The 23891-nt window shown below is 46.4% G+C and overlaps 1 protein-coding gene across 3 annotated transcripts in view; it reads left to right on the top strand.

Moving 5' to 3' along the window:
* The first annotated feature begins 1265 nt into the window (after positions 1–1265).
* LOC140426156 (phospholipid phosphatase-related protein type 5-like) overlaps positions 1266–23891 on the top strand; it is a 186260-nt gene continuing 163634 nt past the window's right edge. For all 3 annotated transcript variants that reach the window (XM_072510578.1, XM_072510577.1, XM_072510576.1), the window contains exon 1: positions 1266–1525. In XM_072510578.1, coding sequence (XP_072366679.1) covers positions 1322–1525 — 204 coding nt within the window. In that variant the 5' untranslated portion in view covers positions 1266–1321. The remainder of the gene's footprint in view (positions 1526–23891) is intronic.

Here is a 23891-nt window from a genome sequence, read left to right as displayed (position 1 = left end):
ACTGATACCTTGGGGGTGCCACACTTCGTCACTCAGTGTTAATGAAATGAAATGAAATGGCCACTTGAGTAGGAGACAGAATGGAGCACTGCCCCCAAAAAGAGGCGGGGTGGGGGGTTAAAACTGGAGAAGGCGGGAATTCAGAAGAGTTTTCACTGCCCGATTCACAAAGTGCATCAGTGTTGAAAGTTTCTGATTTTGGAATGACACTCCGATGATCAGTTTACAGGGAGACACTAGCATGTTTTGTGTTACGGTACCTGTTCTATGAGGTAATCAGCGGTCATTGTTTCATGAATAGTTGATCAGACAACCGAGTTTGCCAATTATCTGCCACGAAAGGTGACGTATTTTCAGTTTCTAAGGGTTGGAGAGAAAAAAAACTGCAAGTGGGGACAACATCTCTCTTATTGGAAAAATTCCAATTCAATCAATCAATAGAGCCCTGCCAGTGGAACACTGTCATTTTGCGGGGTGTGTGGGAGTGAGGCGGGGTGACGTTGGCTTGTTAATATTAACATTCAGGAAAGATCATGAAAAGCTAATTGCGGTTCTGCGCGATCGAGGGAAGAGCACCGACCCGAGTAATATGCCGGGTTGTGCCTCCCACCCCCACACCTCCCCCGCCTTGAGTGGGACCCTCCGCCTGCTGGGGCAGAGGTGTCAGTTTCCGAAGCCTCTGATCAATTTCATCGGCTCAACAGAAAACAAAAACCCTCAACAGGAACAACACAATCCGCCCATCCGCCTAAATGAACTTTGTAGGGGGGGGGGGGGGGGGGGAATCGATTCGAGGTTACTCTGTGTGTGTGTTTAACCAGATGTTGAAGGCACCAGGGAACATCAGTCCAGTTCATTGAATACCCGGAGTATTGGGAGAGAGAGAGAGATAGAGAGAAGGAGCGAGAGGAGGAGGTGGGGACACTGGCCCGCCTCACAGTCAAGGCTTGGAGCTGAACTCCCATCCCTCATTTATTTGCAGCCTGGCACGGGGACAGCCACGGAACTGGGTGACGGCGCTGGATGTACAATGTGCGGGGCAGTTCAGCCCTTTCTTGAATGGATTAGCCGCTCTAATGAGGCACTGGGTGCGGAGGTCTGCCTAGCCAAACCCAGCCAGCGAATGGAGCCATAGTCGCTGAGCCTTCTGAAGCGTGGATCGTACAGAAATTGCACAAGGAAAGGGATTTCATTCTATTCTTTTTTTTTGCTGTTGTTAATATTTAGCAACTCACCCCCCTCCTCCTCCTCCTCCCCCCCGCCCCCTTCCACCACCCCACCCCTCCCATCATCATCACCCACCCTTCCTTCCTGCACGACCATGCTTTATTTTCAGCTGGTGATAATGGCAGGGACTGTCATGTTGGCTTATTACTTCGAATACACGGACACTTTCAACGTCCACGTCCAGGGATTTTTCTGTCATGACGGCTCGTACACTAAGCCCTACCCTGGACCCGATGAAATCAGTGCTATTCCGCCGGCTCTCCTCTATTCCCTGGTGGCCGGAGTCCCTCCTGTTATGGTAAGTTGGCCTCTCGCTCGCAACGTGCCATAGAATTGAAGAGCAGAGGGGGGGGGGGGGGGGGGTCTTGCTCTAAGCATCGGGTTCCCCTGTGGCGTGCGTTATGTATTGCGCCGTTTTGATGTTTGCAAGTGGATTTTGTACATGTCTGTGTGTGTATGTATGTTGTTCAATTATTACTCATGTATTTGGACCTGTATTTTGTACCTCTTACAGTCGGTGTGGAGCCCACTTTGGCAACAGGCCTTTGAGATGAATTAAGGGTTTTAGGAAATGTACTAGGAATTTACACGCCCCCCGCCCCCCTAAAGTCTCTCTGATCCCCTTTCAAACTATCCCAACATGTCCTGCGCGACGTTCAGACACCGTTTACAGCTTTAAGAGGAAGCAGCAGCAGCCGAGGACCGCGGAGCAGGTCTCCCAAGAGTGGGTGAGAGCAATTCGCTGACATCGATGCCTTCAGTGAAGCGGGTCTGCTCGGAGTTGTGAATGGAGAGAGCAGGTGAAGATTCGCCAGAGCAGCATTGCACTGGAACATCCCCCTGTGCACTGCCAGACTCCAGTGGCGGGCTGGTGGAGCTGATTATTAAATATTTTTTTTTTCCTTAAAAAAACATATGCCTTTTGAACCAGACAGGGTGGGGGAGGGTCGAACGTTTTTCTTTTCTCAGCCCCTTTGCATCTCCGATTGTCCCTGGAGTGCAGGGGTTAAGTGGCAGCATTTCGAGATGTTACTTTTAGAAAGCGAATTATTGCGAGCAGAGACTGGGGTGCCGAGGTTCCACTGAATCCCGACCCACTCTCCCTCCACCACTCCCCAGTGAATCCCAAGACTTAGCCCAAGGCATCTCCTTTCGGTGCCGTTGATGAACCCTTAGTTTTGTGGGAGATGTTTAATTTGCAGAGTAGAGAGCTCCCTGGGGGTGATATAACAAGATAACTGTACTTATTATAGATGGATTCAGAATTCTGCAATTATTGACCCGAGCTCCAGTAAATTCGGTTCCACTTGTCACTTTGAATTAGATGCTACCCCCAGGCAGATTGATAAAGGGAGAAAGCGCAGACCAATGGATCTGAAATAGCTACAGCAGTTGTTTACTTTTTATTGCTATTTTTGTAGCCCTGGTTGAGGTGAACTATAAAGAAACAAACATTTGACACATTGTTGCCTTCACACAATACACCCCTGTAAACCTGAGGAGAGAGACCGTGTATATATTCATGGTTGAAGTCGAAAAGGTTATATTGCGTATAAATCACAGCACAATCGTTTTATTGCAACCATTGATTTTAGGGGTTGTGCTTTGTCACATACGGAGATTAATATCATAGTGTTACAGGAATGTGTCAGAGGACCGCGGAGCAGGTCTCCATATTTACCTAAGTTACCTATTTATAAAGCAACAATTAGTGTGGGTTTGGAACAAATACCCCCAATCAAAGTAATAGGATTAGGAGACTGCCTTGATCCTGACAATCTTTTCTTTTAAAGGGGAGCCATACCTTTTGGAATTTAGTTGAACAGAGCACATGATCTTTTCAAAGAAAACAACAGCCTCACATACTTAAATTGACACATATTTGTTGAATGCTTTTGGCTCAGACCAAATCAATCGAAACAATCTCCAGTGAAAAACAATTGACACGAAGGGAATCTCAGAGAAATTCTGCCAAGAGCTGACAGTAAAAAGGGAATACAGCAATTGCTTCTTTTTTGTTGTTTTCAAATTAAATGTTATGTCCTGTGAAATTTTTGTGTGGTAGAAATAGGTGTGTTAGCAAGCCTAATGTAGACACATCCAGTGGCAAATTTAGCAGTGGAACAGTGTTTTGGGCCATTGCTAAATTTTGGGGGGCTTTTTCTTTGAGCGCCCCAGGCAGCAATTTAAAACTGGAGTAGGTCCTTTATGTATGTTTATGAGGAAGCAGAGAGGTAAGAGTAAGCCATCCAACTGCTCAGATATATTCCATCATTCAATAAGATTGTAGACCTGGACCTCAACTTCATATACCTGCCTTTAATCCATATCCCTTGATACAATTAACTCACAAAAACCTGTTAGTCTCATTCTTGAAAACACCAGTTGGCCAAGCCTCAATACCCTTTGGGGAGAGAGTTTCAGATTTCCACTACCTGTTTGCGTGTCACTGTGCTTCGTGACTGCAGTCTTAAATGGTCAAGCTCTAGTTCTAAGATTAGACTCTTTTGTTCTGGGTTGGCTCATCAGGTGATTCAGTCTCTCTCTATCTACCCTTTCAATTTCCCGTTGTCATTTCACATGCTTCAGTTGGACGAACCCTCAAACTTCCAAACTTCAAATGTATGCGTTGCCACCATATCATTTAACCCTTTAATCCCTTTTACTGTTCTAATGAATCTGTACTATATTCATTCCAAGGCCAATATTTTTTTCTGAAGGTTCAATCTTCATTCACAAAACATAATACTCCACATTGGATCTGATGAAGGCGCTGGACTTCTGACCTGTAACTTCTACACTTTTGTACACCAGCCTCCTTGAGATAAAAGCCAACATCTCATCATCTCTTTTTTTGTTATTATTTGTACCCGTGCAACAAGTTTTAGTGATTCATGCACATGAACGCCAGAATCCGTTTCCTCCCCCGCAGGTCCCAACTTCCCTTAATTAAAAAGATATTGTGAATCATCGTCCTCAGTTTCCAAGATGACTGACAACATACTTCCCCAAAGTGAACCTCCTCCATCTGTCGTGGTTTTCCAACTCGCTTAGTCTTTCTCTATCACTTTAAAATTTCAGGCTCCCATCCAAACAACTTATTATGCCTCCTAACTTAGTGTAATTTGCAAACTTGAATATACAGCTCTGTGTTCCATCATCCAATCAGTACAAAAACTGATGTGCCAGCATCATGATGTACCTGAATAACATTGCATTCCACCAAACAGAATGTGAACACTTTAATTATCTTTCGCATGCTCTGAACCAATAACTGACCCATGTCACAAAGTTACTCATAATCCTATGTACTCTCATGTCTGATAATAATCACTGGTGTGAACCTTCTCAAATGTCTTCCAGATATCCATGGATAGATTTGATTTGATTGTAATTTGATTTATTGTCATATGTACCGGAGTACAGTGAAAAGTATTTTTCTGCAGCCAAGGGAACATACACAGTCCGTACATAATAGACAAAAGGAACAATCAACAGAGTACATTGACAAATGGTGCATTGACAAATAGTGATTGGTTACAGTGTGGAACAAGGGGCCAAACAAAGCAAATACATGAGCAAGAGCAGCATAGGGCGTCGTACCCATAGACACTCCCTTATCCATCAAAATAGTGACTTCCTCAAAAAATTAAATCAGATTAGTTGGACCCTTTACAAATCCATGTTGACTCTCTTTGAACGGCTAATACTTGTCCATGTTTTAAGTTACTTTACCTTTGATGATAAATTGCAGTCACTTCCTCACAATTGATGTTAAAATGATAGATCTGTAGCTTCCTGGTCTCTTCCTCCATTTTCCAACAAAATAATGGAATGGCATTTGCAATTTTTTGTTCCAGGGCACAATTCCTGACTGGTGAAAGCGTTGGAAAATTATGACTAATGTATCTGAAATTTCCTCACCTACTTAATTTACCTTGAGGTAAAAGCATCAGATCCTGAAAATTTGACGATCATAATTTTCCATCATAATTTCTTTTTACCTGTTATTAAAGTTCCTCCTCTTTATTTATTTTAGGTTTACCACTGGTATTTTCTCTCCTAGTTGCATTCATTTAAGAGGTCTGCTATTTCTTTAGGGCCAATTAATGTCTCACTTACATTAATCATAAATAGTCCCCTATTCTTTCTTAATACCCTCTTTTGCTCTGTACATTGCCATATACATTTCCTGCTAGCTCTGATTTTTCTGCAATAATTTTTCATTATCCACTTTTGTACCTCTCACTACTTCTTTGTATCTCTTTGTATCTCTTGTATCTCTGCCAATCAGCTTTCCATTTTTCCTTGATTTTGTTGACCATGGTTGCTTAAACCCCACAATCAATACCTCTGACTCATATTAGAAAATGGCTTGAGTGAGTGGAGCAAGTGCTAGACCTGCTTAACTCAGGATTCTTCAGTGGGTGACACCACCGAATGGTTAGTTTAGGGAAGAAAAATGGTTGAAAAACTAGCATAGAGTGAGGCTAAGCAGTAGTGCTTGTGTAGCTTCACAGTATTGTTGGACTTTCAGTCCAGTCTTGAGAAAGGCTCAGACTCTGAAGACAATGTAAGTGTTAAAAGTTATTGGACCAGTATATGATTACAAGCACAATATATGTACCCATTGGGGAGCAAGACCAATCCCGGCAAAATCTTGTTAAGATCTTGGCCCCCGAAAGATACCTTGTAGACTGCATTTGTACCTTTATCCAAATATTCTTTTTTAAAAAATAATAATTGTATGAGTTAACACTGGCAGCATAGAAGTGCTAGGATGTCTCATTTACATTAAGAGAGCGAGTGCAGCTGGATATGTGACTTCAGGGCTGGTGTAGGAGGGACGGCTTCAGATCTGTGGATCATTGGGATACTTTCTGGGGACGGTGGGACCTGTACATGAAGGACGGATTGCACTTTAACTGGAGGGGTACCAATATCCTGGGTGGGAGGTTTGCTAGAGCTCTTTGGCAGGGTTTAAACTAGTTTGACAGGGGGATGGGAAACAGAGCTATGATCAGAGGATAGGGTAGCTGTTGAACAGGCAGAATTAGTATGCAGCAAGTTTGTGAGGAATGATAGACAGTTGATAGAGCAAGACAGTTGATAAAGCAAGGTTGCAATCAGTGGAATGGGTTAAAGTGTGTCTGTTTCAATGCAAGGAGTTTCAGGAATAAGGGAGATGAACTTAGAGCATGGATCAGTACTTGGAACTACGATGTTGTGGCCATTACGGAGACATGGATTTCACAGGGACAGGAATGGTTGTTCGATGTTCCAGGGTTTAGATGTTTTAAGAAGAATAGGGAGGCAGATAAAAGAGGAGGGGGAGTGGCACTGTTAATTAGGAAGTGCATCACAGTTGCAGAAAAGGAGGCAGTCAAGGAGGGTTTGTCCACTGAGTCAGCATGGGTGGAAGTCAGAAACAAGAAAGGAGCAGCCACTTTATTGGGAGTTTTTTATAGACCCCCCAATAGCAGCAGAGAGATGGAGGAACAGATTGGGCGGCAGATCTTGGAAAGGTACAGAAGTAACAGAGTTGTTGTCATGGGTGACTTCAACTTCCCTAATATTGATTGGAACCTCCTTACTGCAAATGGTTTGGATGGAGCAGATTTTGTCAGGTGTGTGCAGGAAGGATTCCTGACTCAATATGGCGATAGGCCGGCTAGGGGGAGGCCATATTGGATTTGGTGCTCGGCAATGAACCAGGCCAGGTGTCAGATATCTCGGTGGGAGAGTATTTCGGTGACAGTGACCACAACTCCTTGACCTTTACCATAGTCATGGAGAGGGATAGGAACAGACAGTATGGGAAGGTATTTAATTGGGGGAGTGGAAATTAGACTGCTATTCAACATGAGCTGTGGAGCACAAAGTGGGAACAGTTGTTCTTGGGGAAGTGCACAACATAATGTGGGGGTTGTTTAAGGAGGACTTGCTGCGAGTGCTGGATTGTTTTGTCCCACTGAGTCGAGGAAGGAATGGTAAGGTGAAGGAGCCTTGGATGACAAGAGGTGGAGCTTCTAGTCAAGAGGAAGAAGGAAGCTTACATAAGGTTGAGGAAGCAAGGATGTGGCACGGCTCTGGAGGGTTACAAGGTAGCCAGGAAGGAGCTCAAAAATGGACTTAGGAGAGCTAGAAGGGGGCATGAAAAAGCCTTGGCGGGAAGGATAAGGGAAAACCCCAAGGCATTTTACACTTATGTGAGAAATAAGAGGATGATCAGAGTGAGAGTAGGGTCAATCAGGAATAGTGGAGGGAACTTGTGCTTAGAGTCTGAGGAGATAGGGGAGGCCCTAAATGAATATTTTGCTTCAGTATTCACTAGAGAGAGGGACCTTGTTGCTCAGGAGTGAACCAGGTTAATAGACTCGAACAGGTTGATATTAAGAAGAAGGATGTGCTGGAAATTTTGAGAAGCATCAGGATAGATAAGTCCCCTGTGCCCAAGGTTACTACGGGAAGCAAGGGAGGAGATTGCTGCATCATTAGCGATGATCTTTGCGTCCTCACTCTCCACTGGAGTAGTACCGGATGATTGGAGGGAGACGAATGTTGTTCCCCTGTTCAAGAAAGGCAATAGGGAAATTCCTGGGAATTACAGACCCATCAGTCTTACGTCTGTGGTGAGCAAAATATTGGAAAGATCTGAGAGATAGGATTATGATTATTTAGAAAAACATAGTTTGATTAAAGATAGTCAGCATGGCTTTGTGAGGGGCAGGTCATGCCTCACAAGCCTCATTGAATTCTTTGAGGATGTGACGAGACATGTTGATGAAGGTCGGGCAGTGAATGTGGTGTATATGGATTTCAGTAAGGCATTTGATAAGGTTCCCCATGGTAGGCTCATTCAGAAAGTTACGGAGCATAGGATACAGGGAAATTTGGCTGTCTGGATACAGAATTGGCTGGCCGAAAGAAGATAGTATTCTGCCTGGAGGTTGGTGACCAGTGGAGTCCCGCAGGGATCTGTTCTGGGACCTCTGCTCTTTGTGGTTTTTATAATAGACTTTGATGAGGAAGTGGAAGGGTTGGTTAGTAAGTTTGCCAATGATACGAAGGTTGATGGAGTTGTAGATAGTGTTGAGGGCTGTTGCAGGTTACAACAGGACATTGACAGGATGCAGAGCTAGGCTGAGAAGTGGCAGATGGATAAATGTGAAGTGATTCATTTTGGAAGGTCGAATTTGAATGCTGAATACAGGGTTAAAGGCAGGATTCTTGGAAGAGTGGAGGAACAGAGGGATCTTGGGGTCCATATCCATTGATCCTTCAAAGTTGCCACCCAGGTTGATAGGGTTGTTAAGAAGGCATATGGTGTGTTGGTTTTTATTAACAGCAGGATTGAGTTTAAGAGCCGCAAGGTTTTGCTGCAGCTTTATAAAACCCTGGTTACACCACACTTGGAATATTGTGTCCAGTTCTGGTCGCTTCATTATAGGAAGGATGTGGAAGCGTTGGAGAGGGTGCAGAGGAGATTTACCAGGATGCTGCCTGGACTGGAGGTCATGTCTTATGAAGAAAGGTTGAGGGAGCTAGGGCTTTTCTCACTGGAGCAAAGAAGGAAGAAAGATGACTTGATAGAGGTGTACAAGGTGATGAGGGGCATGGATAGAGTGGATAGCCAGAGACTTTTCCCCAGGGTGGAAATGGCTGTCACGAGGGGACATAATTTTAAGGTGATTGGAGGAAGGTAGAGGGGAAATGTCAGGGGTAGGTTCTTTACACAGAGAGTGGCGGGTACGTGAAATGCACTGCCAGCAGAGGTGGTGGAGTCAGAGTCATTAGGGACATTTAAGAGACTCTTGGATAGGCACATGGACAGCAGTAATTTGAAGGGGTGTAGGTTAGGTTGATCTTAGATTAGGCTAAATGGTCAGCAGTACTGCTTTACATTCTATGTCTTGTGACTCAGTAGGTAGTGTCCTGCCTTGACCCACAAACTCTGGGTTCAAGTCTCGACCAGGACTTATTTGCCACAGAAGAAGCATTCACGGTGTGGTTCAGTCGGTTAATAATCAGCCAGCTAATCCTTCCAACAGTTCCCCAGAGGGAAATCAGATTTGCAATATATTACTTGACATCTCCATGTCAAACCATTAAACAAACACATGGTCCTATCTCTTATCATTTACTAGGTTACTTCACCTTGTTTATCTTGTTCTTCCCAGCTATTCCACTATATGTAGGCTAACCTATTCTATGGTAACTCCTTCCCTGCTCGATTATTTTAACTTAAAGTCATGGCGGTACAAATTTCAGCTCTGATCCTTAATGTCAAGATCTGGGAACGAAATTAATTCAATCTACAACAGCTGCATTTGATTCTACACTTGGTTATATGGAAGTCTCAGAAGGTTAACTTCAATCTCCCTGTCTACATATAACCTGTTTAGGCACAGGGTGTTCACTGGCAGGATTCAGGCCTTCTGCAACTGGTGGGTGCTGCGGGGGCAGAGGTGCTTCATCAACCCTGGGAACAATATTTTGGTTCAGTTAGTTAAGTTTCCTCTTGACATTTTATTTTAGTTACAATGCCCCAACCAGGGGCTATCACCCCTCCTTAATTTGTTTATTTTACTGACCTATCAGTTTTAATCAAAATAATATGAATAGGGGACCCTTCCAGCCCAGAGGGCGCCGCAGGAGCTGAAGTGCTTCATTGACCCCCTCCTCCCAAATAACATTTTAAATTTGATTCGGCAAAATTCTTTCAATTTTTTTCTTCAGTTACCGTGCCCCTTTAGGGCTAATACTTTAAATTATTTTAAATTTTATTTGTTAATTTGACCTTAGGTTTATTTGATGCAGTCAAAAGAGTGTAGGATGTTTGGCATTTTTTTGATGTAGTAGCTCCCTCCAATCCACACATGACTCTCTTTATTTATACCAAATTGTCAACCTACTACAGTACACACAATTCTAAATTGCCCACTTACCTGGATGTGTGCTGCTGTAACAACGCCCAGTGAGCTTGACGCCAGCCCGAGCAGGCAGTTCCCTTGATTAGCATCTCATCCAGCATTTCAGGGAGCACCTTCACCACTGGGATTGCAGAGTGTGAAGAAGATGGTCCGTGATCACATTCTCAAGGGCAACAAGGGCTGAACAAGAAGTATCAGCTTTGCTAGCGATGCCCACAACCCGAGCACAAAAGGGCCAAATTCAAAAAAGATTCCCTTCACAATAGCAAAACAAAGAATACGTGCAGCCAAGCTAGAATATTGCCGGGCATACATTAAAATCAACAGTGTCATAATATGGGAAACATGGTGTTACTGGAGAGATGTTTTGTTTATTTTATAAGTCTGCAATTAGTTAGAGCTTTAAATGTGTTCATTTGAAATCAGCTCTCCAACGCTGTATCATTCCTAACTGTTGAATTCCAAGCACATACAGTGTAATCCTGTGAATGCTACCTCTACAAATTCTCACAGTAAAATAAATTGACATGATGTGAATAAGAGTTTAGAAAAGATCAAAATTATTGCTGTAATATAAAATGTGCTCTAGTTTTGCTTATTTTGTTTGTACTGTAGCTTGTCCCTGGCATTACACAAGGGACTTGTTTTATACAATGCTTAAAAGCTTTACAAAACAAAGAGGATTCTTAAAAATGAGTGTTCCAAAATTGATGGTATTAGCCCATGACATGCAGGAAACCATACATAAATACAAATATCTCCTGTGGAAAATAAACCATAGATTCTCCAATTATAAGCTTAAATGACAGGGTATCAATGGTAAATCTGCACACGAAATCATTTTGTGATGCTGGATTTAATTTGAAAATGTTCGACGTTGCCAAAAGCACGTCCTTTGCACTGTTTGGCAAAGAAACATCATGTGATGTTCAGCGTGCTTTGTTATTCTTCCTGGATTGTAAAATACCAAAATACATATGGGATTTGTCTCCATAAGCTCTATTTGCTTTTAATTATGAAAAAAAAATTGGAAGACAGAAATGAATTATTTGGTAAAGTGGCAACACAAGATAAACTGTTTAATTTTAGCTAACGAACCAGTTGCTCTTTACTTGCCAGCCAAGAATCTTGTTTGTCAAATGTTCTCTATCTTCCTTTCAATGAATAGTGGGAGGAACAGATTCTTGTACAGTTCCTTAATTGTGCATAGATAATAAAACTGAAGCTTTTACATGAAACACCAAGCAAGGAACAAAATGATGGCAACAGATTTCCCCCCCCGCCACCCCCCTCTCTCCCCATTGACGGGTCCTGAAGTGGGGAGTGGTGTTGGGGTGGTGTGTTTAAAATTGAATGGATAATATTTCATGGTGGGGTGGGCAGAGTCCCAGAAGGGAATGCCCCCCCCCCACCCCCCCCCCCCACCACCACCCCCACCCCCATGCCCTTGTTAAGCTCTTAAGTTGCCATTTAATGGTTACTTAGGATCTTTTCCTATCCAACCTCAATTTTTAGGCTAGCAGGCATCAGTTTAATCAAGACGTCAGACAGGAAAAGTCTTCACCCTCGATTATGGGCAGTAGGTTGGATAGTTGGGATGCCTCAGTCTGAAGCCCCTTCTGATTTGGGGTGTCCTCCCCTCCCACCACCTCCCCTCCCTCAGCCTACCTGCCAACACCAAGATCACCCCCCCCCCCAAACACCAACCTCCCAGGACATCCCCTACCAATCAGTTTTTAAAAATTCAGTTTATAGGATGTGGGTGTCGCTGTTTAGGCCAGCATTTATTGCACATCCCTAGTCACCCTTCAGAAGGTGATGGTGAGTTGCCTTCTTGAACTGCTGCAGTCCTTGAAGTGTAGGTACACCCACTGTGCTGTTAGGGAGGGAGTTCCAGGATGCTGCCCCAGCGACAGTGAAGGAATGGCGATATATTTCCAAGTCAGGGTGGTGAGTGACTTGGATGGGAACCTCCAGGTGGTGGGGTTCCCAGGTATCTGCTGCTCTTGTCCTTCTAGATGGTAGTGGTTGTGGGTTTGGAAGGTGCCGTCTAAGGAGCCTTGGTGAGTTACTGCAGTGCATCTTGTCGATGGTACACACGGCTGCCACTGTTCGTCAGTGGCGGAGGGTTTGAATGTTTGAAAGACAACTCTCCAAGGAGGGGCTTAGGTCCAAGGGAAGTCCCAACTGCTGCCAATCAATGCTTGATTGAGCATAAAATGATAGCAGGCTTGTCGAGTCAGCATGGATGCATTCCCCGCTGACACTCAGGGTGATGGACCACTCAGCGTTCGTCATCTGAAAAATTCAGGCCGATGCCTTTCTCCAAAAATAATTGTCATTAACAATATCACACCAAGTCAGTTGACAAGACTAAATTTATCCATCTGTAACTCTTGATTTTCCATTGATTACTGGAAGTTGTAGTAACTTTCTAGCTAAGTCCTTTAATAAGTGAATAAGTGGACCTGTTCCTTGACAGTAACAGAAGGTCATGTAAAAATTACTCAGGCCAATTAATCTCATGGCCAGCTCATGAAAAACCAAATAAACATTTGAGAGAAAATGATCAAAGTTCTCAATTTTCCACGACATTTGCTCTTTTTCATTTAAAATACCCACATCAGTTATTTTGGTAGTGCCGCTTCTAAAAACCGTCAGCGGAATTGTCCGTTGGGGGGGATCCTCCACTCGTCCGGCAGCGTACCAATGCCCGTGAATTTCCCTACGGTGTGGGGTGGCCAGAATGGAAAACCCCATTGGCCGGCTGCGGGCATGGAGAATGCTGTTGCCGGCGGAGGCGTACCACACTGGAAGATGCGGCTGGCGGACCCGAGAATCCCGGAATCATTGCATATGAAGCAAAACTTTCAGCATAACTGTATCCTACAAATCTGCAGTTTTTCCTTTATGTACCCATACCTGACAAAGTGTTAAAACCAGAGACAAGTGATGGATAAAACAAAAATGTTTAAGTTACAGATGATGATTGGTTGTTCCAAGTGGCCCAGTAATTGTTCATTGGTATTAATATATCATTATAATCGTATTTCAATGCTGAAAACCAACCTGTACAATGGAAGTTTCCAGTAACAGTGTTGAAGCATTTCCTGTTGTGATTATAGGTGAAGGTAATGTCGCCATTATCCCAGACGACCATAGGCTGCTTTCCCCGTTGAAGGAGAGAGCTGACTGGTGGTGATTTAATTTGAGGACCACCACACCTCAGGCGAGGGGCAAGGTTGAGAAGACGGGCCTTCATCAATAACCACAGCCGGTGCAGGAATTGAACCCGCACTGCTGGCCTTACTCTGCATCATAAACCTGCTGTCCAGCCAAGATTAACTGTGGCAGAAAATATTTTGCAGCTCTGCTCTTCTGACTAAGCCATGGCATTACAACTAGGGAAAGGCCTGTGTCGATCAAAAGTGGTTCCTGAGATTATCAATACCAACAAAAACTTGTATTTATGTAGCGTTGCTATGTAGCAAAGCATCCCAATCATGGAGCAGGCTTAAGGGGCCTTCTTCTTGTACTCAGAGAGGAGATAGTTTGGGTACAAACTGAACACATTTTTGTGAAAAGGACATCGGAAGCTGGAACTTCTTGGAAGACTGAAGATAAAGAGGCTAAACTGAGACTGAATAAACAAGTTTGTGAGAATTTTATAGTGTGTAATAGGCTAGAGGACTAAACTAATTGTTGAAAGCACAGTGGAGATCTCAAAAAGGGAATAAGGGGGAATAAGAGAGAATATAAGTAAATGTTAATGGTTAGCATAAAAAGAAACCCAAAGCCTTGCATAAACACAGAAATAATCCAAATATAGTGGTATGGGCCAGGGTTTGGAGAACCCCAAAATGTATCATGGAGTTCACCTGACCCACAACTTTTACTAGATTGTGGTATGGGGAGCACACGGCCCACTCTACAGGTGTGGTAGAGCAGAAATGGAAAATTATTTTTTAAAGCAAAACAATGTTTATTCTATGAACTCACGTTAGCCTTTTTAAAACATTCAGGGAACATCTTAGCAACCATTAATTCAAATACAACCCCCAAAGAATACACACTGAGAAATACACCTTTAAGCTTTCATTTTAACATCCATAAGACTTAAAACACCTTTTACGAGAAGCACATCAGGTTAAAGTCACTACTGTTATTAGTTTTAAATCACCAGGATCGATTTACAGTCTTTAGATTACAGAGAGAGACTCTAATACACCTTCTGGCTGTGACTGCAGCTATCCAGCTCTGAAAAAGAAACTAAAACACACCCTGCAGCAAACAGCCTAAAACGAAAGTAAAAAGCTGATAGACAGTCCCGCTTCACCCACTCTCTGACATCACTGCAGTAATAAACACCCATTTCTTAAAGGTACTCTCACTACAGATACTTATATACACACCCATTTATAGACACCCATTTCTTAAAGGTACTCTCACATGACAATAGACAAATAAAGTGTGAGGTTGATTGGGAACCTAAATGTGGACCTTATTGTGGAGGCAAAGAGCACGAGTGAGGTCACAGATGAATGCTTTGCATGTCCTCACAAGAGAGGAGGATGCTGCCAATGTAGCAGTAAAGTAGAAGGGAATAAAGAAATTGGATAGGACAAAATTAGGTAAAGAGGAGGTACTGAAAAAGTCAGTAGCGCCGAAGTAGAAAAGCCACCCCATCTTACGGGATATGTCATAGGTTACTGAAGGAAGTAAGGGTGGAAATTGTGGAGGCTTTGGCCATTATCTTCAAATGATCCTCGAATATAGGGGTGTTGGAGTGGTGCCAGAGGACTGGAGGATTATAAATGATGCACCCATGAATAAAAAAGAGGAGAGACAAAAACCCTAGACAAAGTAAACTGGCATTTGGAAAAGTGTGAGCTAATAAATTAAAGTAAGCGTGGATTTATTAAAGACAAATCAAGTTTTGACTAGGTCAAGTTTTTTGATGACTTAATGGATAGGATTGATGAGGGTAGTGTGGTTAATGTTGTGTATGTGGATATTCAAATATGTTTTACAAAGCACCACGTAATTATGTACTTGTTTGCAAAACTGAAGTCCACAGAGTTAAAGAGACAGTGACACCGTGGATACAAAGCTGGCCACGGAGCAAAAAGCAGGGAATAGTGGTGAGTGGCTTTTTTTAATATGGGAGAATACAGCAAAGTTCCTCACTGGTCAGAATTTTTAAATATTTACTAATTATCTGAACTCGGATGCGTAGAGTGCAATTTCAAAATTTGCAATTGGTATGAATCTTTGAAAGAAGATAATCAATGAGTAACAGCTTTCAGGACTAGTAAAATTGGTAGAATCATGAGAGATGAAATTTAATGTATAATGTGGGCAGCACGGTAGCACAGTGGTTAGCACTGTTGCTTCACAGCTCCAAGGTCCCAGGTTCGATTCCCGGCTTGGGTCACTGCCTGTGCAGAATCTGCACGTTCTCCCCGTGGCTCCGTGGATTTGCTCCGAGTGCTCCGGTTTCCTCCCACAAGTCTCGAAAGACGTGCTGTTAGGTAATTTGGACATTCTGAATCCTCCCTCTGTGTGCCCGAACAGGTGCGTAAGTGTGGCGACTAGGGAATTGTCACAGTAACTTCAAAGCAGTGTTAATGTAAGCCTACTTGTGACAATAAAGATTATTATTATTAAAAGCAAGAAGAAAAACATTTTGATAAGAGGAACAAAGAGATGTCATAGTCTTCCAATGCAATAATGACTACACTTGGAAAATATTTAATTGGCTGTAAAGCATTTTGAGCCATCTGAAACAGAAATTTACACTCTCTGCCGGACGGTTGACGGATAGGTGTCACTAAAAATTTCTCAAATGGCCTTCCCACCACCCTCCAGCCTGTCCCCGACCTGCCCTGAAGTTTTAAGAAGGATGGGCAAAGCCTGCCCTTGTTCCAATGGAGGCTCTGGACTGGTCTGTTCAATTCTGGGTACCACACTTAAGGTAGGATATCAAGGCCTAGGGAGAGGGCGCCGAGAGGTTACAAAAATCAGGGTTCTGTTCCATGAGGAGGCCGTAAAGGAGATTTGATCAAATTTTTAAGATATTAAGTGGAACGAAAATGACTGGATAGAAACTATTCCCATGAGCGGGGGATCAAGTCTTGGACTTGGGAGCATTGCCTGGAAATCAGAGGGAAGCCTTTCAGGAGTGACATTGGAAACTGATTCTAAATGTGAAGGATGGTAGGAGCTTGGAACTCTCTTCCACCAATGACAATTCCTGCTAGCTCAATTGTAAACTTTACATCTGAAATTGGTGGATTTTTCTGGGGACCACATGTGGGTCAAAGGCAGGTGTATGGAGCTAGGCCACAGATCATCCATTATTACATTGAATGGCAGGTCAGGCGCATGCGATTAAATGGTTGACTCCTGTATCCGCGCTCCTAATCGTTTTATAGCCAATTTTCTACCAAAGAACTGGCATGGACAAGATGGATCGAATGACCACCTTCTGTGCTGCAACATTCTATGATTCCATAATGGAAGGGCCTTTGTAAAATATATATTTTTTTAAATTTCCAATAAAGGGGCAATTTAGCACAGTGAATCCACCTACCCTGGACATCTTTTAGGTTGTGGGGATGACCCCGGTGTGGGCAGGCACCGGGGGAATGTGCAAGCTCCACACGGGCGGGATCGAACAAGGGTCCTCATCGCCGTGAGGCAGCAGTGCTAACCAGTGCCGCCCTTTGCCTTTATAAAGTTGCGGTATAATTACAATTATACTACAGCTGTGGTCCCTTATTTTACACCTCTTTGTTCCCGATTGCTATACCTTCCCCCCCCCCCCCCCCCCCCCCCCTAGCCTAATCGCTGCCCCCTCCCTCTCCGAAAAACTGACCCTTCCATTTCCTGATCACTGGCCCCTTTTCTCTCCTGATCGTTGGTTCATTTCCTTTCCTGACCATTACGGTCCAATGTCCCCTCCGCCAGAACCCCCCCTCCCTCAAATCTCCCAACTACAGCCAAGCCTCTTTTATCTCTGGGTGATTGCCCCGCCCTCTCCTGATTATTCATTCCTGATTGGTTCCTTTCTCTCACTCTCTCTCTCTCTCTGGAGGAACCTAATAAAATGAAAAATGAAAATCACTTATTGTCACAAGTAGGCTTCAAATGAAGTTACTGTGAAAAGCCCCTAGTCGCCACATTCCGGCGCCTGTTCAGTGAGGCTGGTGCGGGAATCGAACGGTGCTGCTAGCCTGCCTTGGTCTGAACAAAGAACAAATAACTACAGCACAGGAACAGGCCCTTCGGCCCTCAAAGCCCATGCCGACCATGCTGCCCGACTAAACTACAATCTTCTACACTACCTGTGAGCCTGTACTCCTAGATCTCTCTGACTTTCAATACTCTTGAGGGTTCTACCATTCACTGTATATTCCCTACCTGCATTAGACCTTCCAAAATGCATTACCTCACATTTGTCCGGATTAAACTCCATCTGCCATCTCTCCCCCCAAGTCTCCAAACAATCTAAACCCTGCTGTATACTCTGACAATCCTCATCGCTATCTGCAATTCCACTAACCTTTGTGTTGTCTGCAAACGTACTAATCAGACCAGTTACATTTTCCTCCAAATCATTTATATATACTACAAACAGCAAAGGTCCCAGCACTGATCCCTGCGGAACACAACTGGTCACAGCCCTCCAATTAGAAAAGCATCCTTCCATTGCTACTCTCTGCCTTCTATGACCTAACCAGTTCTGTATCCACCTTGCCAGCTCACCCCTGATCCCATGTGACTTCACCTTTTGTACTAGTCTACCATGAGGGACCTTGTCAAAGGCCTTACTGAAGTCCATATAGACAACACCCACTGCCCTACCTGCATCAATCATCTTAGTGACCTCCTCGAAAAACTCTATCAAGTTAGTGAGACACGACCTCCCCTTCACAAAACCATGCTGCCTCTCACTAATACGTCCATTTGCTTCCAAATGGGAGTAGATCCTGTCTTGAAGAATTCTAGTAATTTCCCTACCACTGAAGTAAGGCTCACTGGCCTGTAATTCCCTGGATTATCCTTGCTACCCTTCTTAAACAGAGGAACAACATTGGCTATTCTCCAGTCCTCCGGGACATCACCTGAAGACAGTGAGGATCCAAAGATTTCTGTCAAAGCCTCAGCAATTTCCTCTCCAGCCTCCTTCAGTATTCTGGGGTAGATCCCATCAGGCCCTGGGGACTTATCTACCTTAATATTTAAGACACCCAACACCTCGTCTTTTTGGATCTCAATGTGACCCAGGCTATCTACACACCCTTCTCCAGACTCAACATCTACCAATTCCTTCTCTTTGGTGAATACTGATGCAAAGTATTCATTTAGTACCTCGCCCATTTCCTCTGGCTCCACACATAGATTCCCTTGCCTATCCTTCAGTGGGCCAACCTTGGGAGTTTCCTGCTTTAAAAGCCAGCGATTTAGCCCAGCCCCTAGCTGAACCTAGCTGAAGAATGCTCAATTTCACCAGTGTGCTTTCTGGGGATGTCCAGCAGGTCTTTCCCAGTCAGAAGTATCATGTAAACGAGGCCTGAACGCCACCCAATTTATGACATCAGGCATTCACATTCTAGCACCACATGAAGAATTATTCTGTTCTCTCTGAGCCCGTGCAGTGTGTATAATCTTCCAATCTGCACCAGTGGAAATTTTGGCCGGCATTCTAAATTCTTTTCAGTATGAGATGGAATTTCTGACAGACCTTCTTCCAAATGTTTCCAAAACACACTCAAGAACAATTAATTTTTATTTTTAACTTCAGGTAATGTTTACATTTTCATTCTTATCAACTGTTAAAGTAAACCTCTTAAACTTTATCCCAGGGAAAGTCAGCCAAGAAAGTAGCAAACAGCAGCTGCTGTTCCTGTTATTTACAGTTACAAAGCCGAACACTGAATTTATTTTCTTTCAGTAAAAAGCCTCTCAGCTTTCCATTTACCTTCAGCAAAGCTTTTGGGTGAAATTCTCCACTCCTCGCTGCTAACATCGGGGCTGGCTCTCCGATTTGAAACTGTGGAACTGTGGCGTTTTACGCCCGTAAAAGCGGCGCCAAAGCTGCACTGATTCTCCGTCTGGTGTGGGGCTGGCATGCATGCAGCGTAAAACCCGCGGGCTTACCTGTGGATGCGGCCGGGGAATTCCCGGGTCCTTGGCCGCGCATGCAACATGGTACCAGCTGCACGCGGTCCCGGCCTGCCCAAAACTGCCCCCCTTTGTCTAGGCTCGCCACCGCTGGACCAACCCCCACCAGTGCCCCCATCCCGCGCCAAAGCCCCTGGTGCCCGCAGAATGGCTCGCACCAGACTGGCGGCGCTGGACTCAATCCGCAGCCACGGAAATAAAAAGAATCAGTGTTCCACGCCGTCGGGAACTCGGCCTATTGGGGCGGAGCATTGGGGCAGGGCCTCAGGTGCCGTCCTGAGGCCGTCCCGACAGCGTGCGGCATTCCCGAGGGGGCGGCGCCACCCCCGATTTCGGCGCAGTCGCTGATTCTCCGGCCGAACGCGATTGCGGCGTCGGCGACCGGAGAATCCCGCTCCGGGAATCTCAATCGGGCGGAGAATCCCTCGTCGGGCTAAAATCGAGATTGGCGCCGGGTGGCAGACCCATCCCCAGCCTCTGGTCCCGCCCCACCCCGCAGACAACATGCAAGCAGCCCATTTGAATTCATTTGAATGTGATTAACGGGCTGGAAGCCCAAATCTCCACCCCCACCCCCGTTATGTTCCACCCCTCCCAGCCGCGAGTCAGGCGAGCGTGATTTGGTGCAAGTGTTTACAAATGGGGCCGTGGCACCAGTGCCTTTGAGGAGGAGCAAGGAAGTAAGTACCTTTTTCATTGGCGTCAGGCTTGCTTGGGGGTGTCTGCCTGCAGCTCTGGGAAGAGCGGGGACCGACTTAGTGATAAAAGTGAAGACTCGGGGTGTCCCCTGTCATGTTAACCACCGTGGGGTAACTCAGACTAGTGCATATCATGACATCCCCTTCCGGCTTGGGGTGGCATGGCTGAACCTCCCATTGCTGTTGTAAAAGATTAACAACTCACCCCTTAGATATTACTTACAGACTCTTTATTATTTAAACTGTTGACTGCTGCCTGTACCGTTGTAATTCTCTAAGGTCTGCTATTCATGTAGAGATCCATCTGCCCTGCCCATCTGGAAACGATCATGTATCAGCAGTCTTATAAACCGGATGGGCTTAATCATGCTAAATCGCCGGACCGCCAAATGTTGGGACTCCTCATTGCAGTCTTTAGATGTACAGCTCCACAGCAGAGGAAGCAGAGCTCACCCCACGCAAAGGACACATGCACCAGTGGCCACTGGAACCCTCCCCGGCACACAGTCCCTCTCAGAGTAACAGCCTCCCTAGTGGGACAATTAGCTTAGCCACTCCTAAGGATCAGGTGATTTCTCCAGGCCCTGCAGGTCAACTGTGACCCATTGGTATCACAAGGTATGAGTGTATGGATCTGGGCCCACCCAGGAAACCTGAACAGCTCCTTGTCACAACCTCTGTGTTAAACTCAGGCTCTACATCGCACTGCAGCCAAGCTCCTAGCAAATGCACACATCCCTCAATGAAATGAAAATTGCTTATTGTCACAAGTAGGCTTCAAATGAAGTTACTGTGAAAAGCCCCTAGTCGCCACATTCCGGCGCCTGTTCGGGGCGACTGGTACGGGAATCGAACCGTGCTGCTGGCCTGCCTTGGTCTGCTTTAAAAGCCAGCGATTTAGCCGAAATGAATGATACCCATCTGTCGAACTTGCGTGCACACCAGTCTCTTTGCATAGAGCCGCATGTCTGCACAGTATGAACGTCTCCACCACACAACCGGCTGCCACCATTCTGGTGGGAAGGCACAAGGCTCACTCACTGAGGACACCCACAGTAGACCCCACTGGGAGAACCAGGACAGGGATCATAGAGCCCATCGCTAACACCTGTTATGGCAACCATCGGTCCCCATTTAGCAGGGACCAATGGTGAGGATAGATGCAACCGAATGTGGCTTCCCACATCAAGGGCCGTGTACAAGTCACTGATATGGACAGGGCTGCAGTGTCAAGTACATAATCAAGAGTAGAGGGGGGGGGGCGGTAATTGTAAGGGGAGCTGAGCAGTCAAACACAGGGCGACCATGTCATTTGAGAGGTTTGGATGGTCAAAGGAAGCATCACCTTGCTGACAGTCTCTGTCTCTCCCCCCTGCGCATGGAAATGGAATTTGGAACACAACCCGCCAGTCTAGCTATCCACCTGCCCACTGTTGACATTGCAGATGCACAGTGGTAAGAGCGCTAGGGTCAGCCCAGGGAAGACCCTGCAGATAGGAGCCTGCCCCTGAACAGCAGAGGCCAGCCAGTGAGGCTCAAGTGACGGCTGTCTACCAGGCCGAGGAGGATTTTTGAAGCTGGCGCCACATAAGGCCATGCTTCTACCATTGGCCTTGTCTTTCGAGGAGCTGCAGGACTGGCTATACCGCTGTCGACTCCGCCTCACCGAGGAGAGCTTGCACCACCTGTGCCAGATTGTGGCAGATCTGGCAACACATGGGGTAGGAGGAGGACACCCATTCCCAGTGGCCATCAAGTCGACTGCTGCCCTCAACTGCCAAGCCTATTTCCAGAGTTATAAGAATACTGGCTCAACAGGGGGTGCCCTTCATCAATAGGAAGGAACTCCACTTCCTGAATGTGCAGTTGGTATGCAATTACCATCTGCACATCATCACGTCTGTGCATGATACCCAGGCAGCGTGCATGATGCATACATCCTGGCGTACTCGGAGGTCATCGGTACGTTTGAGGTGCTCCCTCGGGTGAAGGGTTGGTTATTGGGCACTAATGTCTCCCAGCTGAGGCCTCCACACAGGCTGATGATGCCTGTGCAGAGACCTGAGACTGAGACAGAGAGGCGTTAGAACGATGCTGGCTCAGAAACCAGGAGCGTCATCGGGCAGTGCATGAGGCTCCTAATGGCGTGGTCCCGCTGCCTGGACTGCTCTGGTGGGGCTCTGTAGAAGGCGGTGCCAAGCAATCGGTGTCTTCCCTGGAGTTGTGCTTCGGAGTGTTCTGAGGGTCTGGAGGGAGGGCTGTGACCCTGGATGTCCCGGCCTAGTCTGATGGGGACCCTGGAAGACATGGGGCGGGATTCTCCCCTACCCGGCGGGGCAGGCGGTACCGGCGCCAAGGAGTGGCGTGAACCACACCGGCGTCGGGCCGCCCAGAAGGTGCGGAATTCTCCGCACCTTCAGGTGCTAGGCCGGCGCCGGCGAGGTTGGCGCTGCACCAACTGGCGCGGAAGGGGCTTGGCACCCCGCCAACCGGCGCAGAAGGGCCTCCGCCGGCCAGCGCGAGTTAGCGCATGCGCAGGAGCGTCAGCGTGTGCTGGCACCATCCCAGCGCATGCGCAGGGGGGTTCGTCTCCGCAACGGTCATGGCGGAGGTCCACAGCAGCCGGTGCGGAGGGAAAGAGTGCCCCCATGGCACAGGCCCGCCCGGGGATCGGTGGGCCCTGATCGCGGACCAGGCCACCGTGGGGGCACCCCCCGGGGCCAGATGCCCCTCCCGAGGACCCCGGAGGCCGCCCGCACAGCCAAGTCCAGCCAGTAAGTACCAGGTCTAATTTACGCTGGCGGGACCGGCCTAAAAGCTGTGCCGATCGCGGGCCGGGGGGACCATGGCCGCCAACCGGCGCGGCATGATTCCCGCCCCCGTCAAAACCCCGGCGCCCAAGAATTCGGCAGCCGGCGGGTCCGGGATTCACGCCGCCCCCCCCCCCCTCCCCCAGCTATTCTCTGGCCCGGAGGGGGGGGGTCGGAGAATCCCGCCCAAGGGGTCAGCTTTTGGGAACGACAGGACTGTTGGAGATGAAATACTCAATTGAGATAGGACATCTAGATAAATTTGCATTGAACGCTCATATCTTCGGCACATACCAAACTCCATGTCAACCACTGCTCACTCCTCGCCCTCCCTCACGAGTTTCATGACACTATCTTCAAAGTAGGTGTGGACCCCTGTCTCGGGCATGTCACTGCTTGTCTTCTGATGATTCCTTGGGGACACAGAAAGGACAGAGTGAGATGCCAACATGCCAATTTTGACAGGGGGTTGGGGGGGGGCGCAGATAGTGGGCAAGGTGCTTAGCCAAAGAGGGCAGGTGTTGGGGGTTCCTGGATGGTGGGTTCTGAGGGACCTGCTGGTAGGGGTGGAGTGTTATTGGTGTATAACGGTCTGGGGGTAGATGTTAGGGAGTCAAGGACAGGAGTGATGCCAGGGTCACACAGGTGGTTATTGATCCTAGCAGTTCGCAGGAAGGCATTCATCTTCTTTCTGCATTGAATGCAGGTCCTCTTGGCCAGGTTGTCAGCACTCACTGCATTTTCCACCTCATCCCAGCATTGATTCATTACAGCTGGCTGCTGTCTCCACCAAAACCCGAGGAAGAGAGAGTCGCTCCTCTCCTCAATGGCGTCCATCACCCTGTGGATGTCCGCATCGAGGCAGTATGGTGCAGGTCCTTTAGCAGCCATCTTCTTGGCTGGAATGAGTGCCTGTGGTGAGTGGAGCGCTTAAAAGCTGCTCCAGGTTATCAGGCTCACAATGGGAATCCCAACCCCAGCGAATCACACGTGTGGGGAATCGAGACTCGTTCGGGAAAGATCTGGACCAGTACAGA

This window comes from Scyliorhinus torazame, chromosome 7, assembly GCF_047496885.1.
Source record: "Scyliorhinus torazame isolate Kashiwa2021f chromosome 7, sScyTor2.1, whole genome shotgun sequence".
Classification (NCBI taxonomy): domain Eukaryota; kingdom Metazoa; phylum Chordata; class Chondrichthyes; order Carcharhiniformes; family Scyliorhinidae; genus Scyliorhinus; species Scyliorhinus torazame.
This window is presented reverse-complemented; position numbering and strand designations above follow the sequence as displayed.